This window comes from Pistacia vera, unplaced genomic scaffold (assembly GCF_008641045.1).
Source record: "Pistacia vera cultivar Batoury unplaced genomic scaffold, PisVer_v2 Contig898, whole genome shotgun sequence".
NCBI classification, from domain to species: domain Eukaryota; kingdom Viridiplantae; phylum Streptophyta; class Magnoliopsida; order Sapindales; family Anacardiaceae; genus Pistacia; species Pistacia vera.
The window spans coordinates 587,122-591,373 of NW_022196776.1; the positions used below are offsets into that span (position 1 = coordinate 587,122).

Below are 4,252 nucleotides of genomic sequence, written 5' to 3' on the forward strand. Positions count from 1 at the left end.
CCTAAAAAAGAAGACCATGTGCTTCGTCAAGAGTTGTTATACGTAAGTAATGGCTTTTTCTTTTTAACTTAAAACCCACATGAATCCTTGTATTGTGCGCAACAATCGATCTTCTTTGAGTTTAAATGTCAACCGACAAAACGCATACATAAAACTCACTGAAATTTCTTTTTTGATCGATAGAACCTCTCCAGTTCTCACAAGATGCTGAACTGGAAAGTTGTCAAATCGCCAATCTTCTGTGTTATTTCATTTGCTGCCATAGCTTTTGTCATCTACGCAGGTAGCCTCATCTTTAATCATTCTGCAAAGCTTGTAGATATTACAGCTTGTAGGACTTACAAAGCACCACATAATCCAAGTGATGTTTCTGAAGCACAACAGATTGCTGCTAAAGCACCCGAACAGATTAAAGAAAATACCACGGGTTCCACGCCATTGCTTAATAAGCAAGCTACGAGTGAAGAAGAAGAAGACAGTGAGAAACCTGATCCTATGGTTCCTCCTCCAAATTTGAGAGGAGAAGAGAAAAGGAAATGGATCCGAAAAACAGTCCCGGAACTTGAAATTCTCAAATCAAACGACTCGGGTCAGAGATTTAATGGTCGAGTTATGGAATTCTTTAACCAACAGTGTACAATTCAATTCTTCATGATTTGGTTTTCACCAGCAGGGAAGTTTGGACCCAGAGAATTTTTGAGCGTAGACTCTCTGTTGAAGTCCAACCCTCAAGCATGCTTGATGATTTTATCAAAATCTCTAGACACAATACGCGGCTACAAAATCCTGAAACCATTCCTTGATCGTGAGCTTAAAGTTTTTGCAGTCACAACAGATGTGCCTTTTTTGGTCAAGAACACGCCGGCCGAAGTTTGGCTTGAAGACATAAAGAGTGGAAAATTGGATCCTGGTACTATTTCTTTTACCATTCATCTTTCTGATCTGGTTAGGATGGCTATATTGTACAAGTATGGGGGAGTTTACTTGGATACAGATTTCCTAGTTTTGAAAAATTTTGAAGGGTTGAGGAATGCAATTGGAGTGCAAATTATAGATAGAGCGTCTAAGAATTGGAAGTCAGTGAATAATGCATTACAGATCTTTGACATTTGGCATCCAATGTTATTCCAATTCATAAAGGAATATGCCACAAATTTTAAACCAAACATTTGGGGGGAAAATGGACCATACTTGCTTTCCAGAATTATTAAGAGACTGGACGCAGGACGCTCACCAGTTTACAACATTAGTGTTTTGCCAAGAAAGGCGTTTTATCCAGTAGATTGGCTTCATATATCCAGGCTGTATAAGAAGCCCACGACGGAAGAAGAATCAAAATGGGCGGAAGAGACGGTGGCTGAGTTAAGCAGAGAGAGTTATGCGATACACCTGTGGAACCAAATATCAAGGCCATTAGTGATTGAAGAGGGAAGTGTTATAGAAAGATTAATTGCATCTCACTGTTTGATTTGTCAAAAAGTCTTATAAAATTTGAAGGTTGTTTTCAGTTTTCTCCCAAAGCGAAGTAGCGTACAGGGAATAAATCAGCATAAGCCTCTTTTTGGTAGCTTGAATAAATAAATTTTTTATTTGATTGAACCATTATGGCTAAGAGGAAAGCATTACATTCTCCATTCCAGTTACATTCGATCTGCAGATTTCTGTCAGAGTAGATTTACATATACTTCGATTTATACACGACCAAATCAAATTACCTTTACATTTACGTTGGAGATTCAAGAACACGAAAAGAAATTTCTTTTACGTTTTCTTCAGAAATTCAATATCTAATAACAAAATTTTCACTTATTCAATATCTAGGACATACAGTAAATGCATGTTCAATTTAACTCCAATGTCCTCATGAAAATAAAATTGCTACTAAACACTAAACCGAAGAGATATCAAAAACTGAAATCTGTATATTTTGATGCTTGAATGAGGAACTTCTTTTATTAAGCTTCTGTGTGAGGGGCATTGCAGATTAGTTACTTTTTTTCTTTTTTCTTTTTTTTCTTTTCTTTTAATTAAATTTCTGGTGGACCTCTCCTAAAGTTTTGAAAAATCAAAACTTGATGAAATTTCTCATTTTTGCATTGCTCATAAGATAAATGTGCCAAATATGGAAGAGAAATTTGTTGCACGAGGGAGATCAAGGCGTAATGTTCAAGAGATGACAAATTTATTTCATTATCGTGTCAAGTTGTTCTATGCCACAATAAATTTACAACTATCAGAGCTTACCAGTCGTTTTAACGAAGATAATATAGAATCGCTTATTTGCATGGCCTCCCTAAATCCAAATGATTGCTTTCAAGCATTTGATAAGAGAAAATTAGTTCGTTTTGCTCAATTTTATCCACTTGAATTTTCTTCTACTGATCTTATGGCACTTAAACTTCAACTTGATAATTACATTGATGATATGCACTCGGATAGTGATTTTTCAGAACTAGATGATATTATCGGTCTTGCTTATAAAATGGTTGAAAAGAAGAAGCATCTTATTCACTCATTGGTATATTTGCTCATCATATTGGCTTTAACCTTACTAGTTGCAACTGCAAGTGTAGAAAGAGCATTTTCTGCTATGAAAATTGTGAAGACTCGTTTACGCAATCGGATGGGAGATCAATTCTTAAATGATAGCCTATTTCCATATGTTGAGAAAGATATTTGTAAAAGTGTTGATAAGGAGATGGTCATGCAACGATTCCTCAATGTGAAGCCCCGTCGAGGACAATAGTAAATGTAATTTTTTTTTCTTTTTGTAACAATTTTGACTAGAAAAACAGAATATGAATGTTATGTGCAATTAGTTTTCATTTGGCATACCCTAATAGAAATTTCTGGATCCGCCCTTGGCTAATAGAGGTGGTTATTGAAACTCTTATCCAGCTGATGATTCTAGGGTTCTGAATGATTAATTAAGATGCGACTCTCATGTATTGTAACGGAGAAAAAACTAATTAGCTGGATAAGAGTTTTCATGAAGCCACGCTGAGGACAATAGTAAATGTATTTTTTTTTTCTTTTTGTAACAATTTTGACTAGAAAAACAGAATATGAATACTATGTACAATTAATTTTCATTTGACCTACCTTAGTAGAAATTTCTGGATCTGCCTTTGCTAATAGAGGTGATTACAAAAACTTTTACTCAGCCGATGGTTCTAGGGTTCTAAATGATTAATTAAGATGCGACTCTCATGTATGGTAACGGAGAAAAAACTAATCAGTTGAGTGAGTATCCAATAATTTATCAAATAATTGGCCAAAATGCCAAATCATTCACCTTCTCTACCACCTCATTTGTAGCTACCATCTCTAATTTTTCTACCTACCCTCAAAAAATTAGACTTAGAGAAAATTTCGAGGCATATTAATCTCCCATTGAAACTTTCGGGGCACCTCACCTCCCAAAATTTCCTAGCTCCTTTTGTAGTTTTGTTTTCCAACAAATTTATTCTGTTTAGATTCGGTTTTGTTTTTGTATTTTCTTATTATTGTATCATTTATTATCCATCAAATAGCACCATACATACAAATATTTATTCATTATTCATTGAGTTGACCTTCTTGCTTTTGACCGTGTCCAACCAAAAACTGCCTCCTGTCAATGCAACTCTCTTGAGAGTGAGGAAAGTGTCTCTTAATTTACCGGCTACTTAGCTCCTCTCCACTTTCTCATTTGCTGCAAAAAAGTACTATTAGACACTGACATTTTTGAGGCACTACAAACTCCCATCGAAGCTTTCGGGGCACGACAGACTCGTAATAAAATGCTCTATGCACTAGAGTCCCAAACCTGAAAGACAATTGAAGAAAATTCTGGGCCAATGCTTAGAAAACAAGAGAAGATTGCAGCAAGTAACCATTCTGTGTTGACCGTCCTAGAAAATGTTGAAGAAAATTGTTGGCCACTGCTTACTACACACACAAACAACGGAGAAAAGAAGACAATATCCAAAATCTAGGGCTGCGTTTGTTTCAGTTTTGGGAATACTACTTTTAGTACTCCCAATATTATTCAACTTTTTTTAAACCCCTTAAATTTGATTATTTAATTAAATACCCCTAAATATTTTTTTTAAATTACAAAAACACCCCAATAATCCACATTTACCAGATTCCGACCACCACCATCGGAAAATGGCCGGAATCTGGTAGGATGGCACACTACCGGCTGAATCTGGCCGGTAGTGCACCGATCTAGCCTTTTTCGGCCAGATCCACCGTGGATCTGGCCGGA

The 4,252-nt window shown here is 36.0% G+C and overlaps 1 protein-coding gene across 1 annotated transcript; it reads left to right on the forward strand.

Moving 5' to 3' along the window:
• Positions 1-204: 204 nt before the first annotated feature.
• On the forward strand, positions 205-1,488 carry LOC116119642 (uncharacterized protein At4g19900-like). The gene has a single exon (XM_031405582.1). The coding sequence runs from the start codon at positions 205-207 to the stop codon at positions 1,486-1,488; it is 1,284 nt and encodes a 427-aa protein (XP_031261442.1).
• Positions 1,489-4,252: the final 2,764 nt, after the last annotated feature.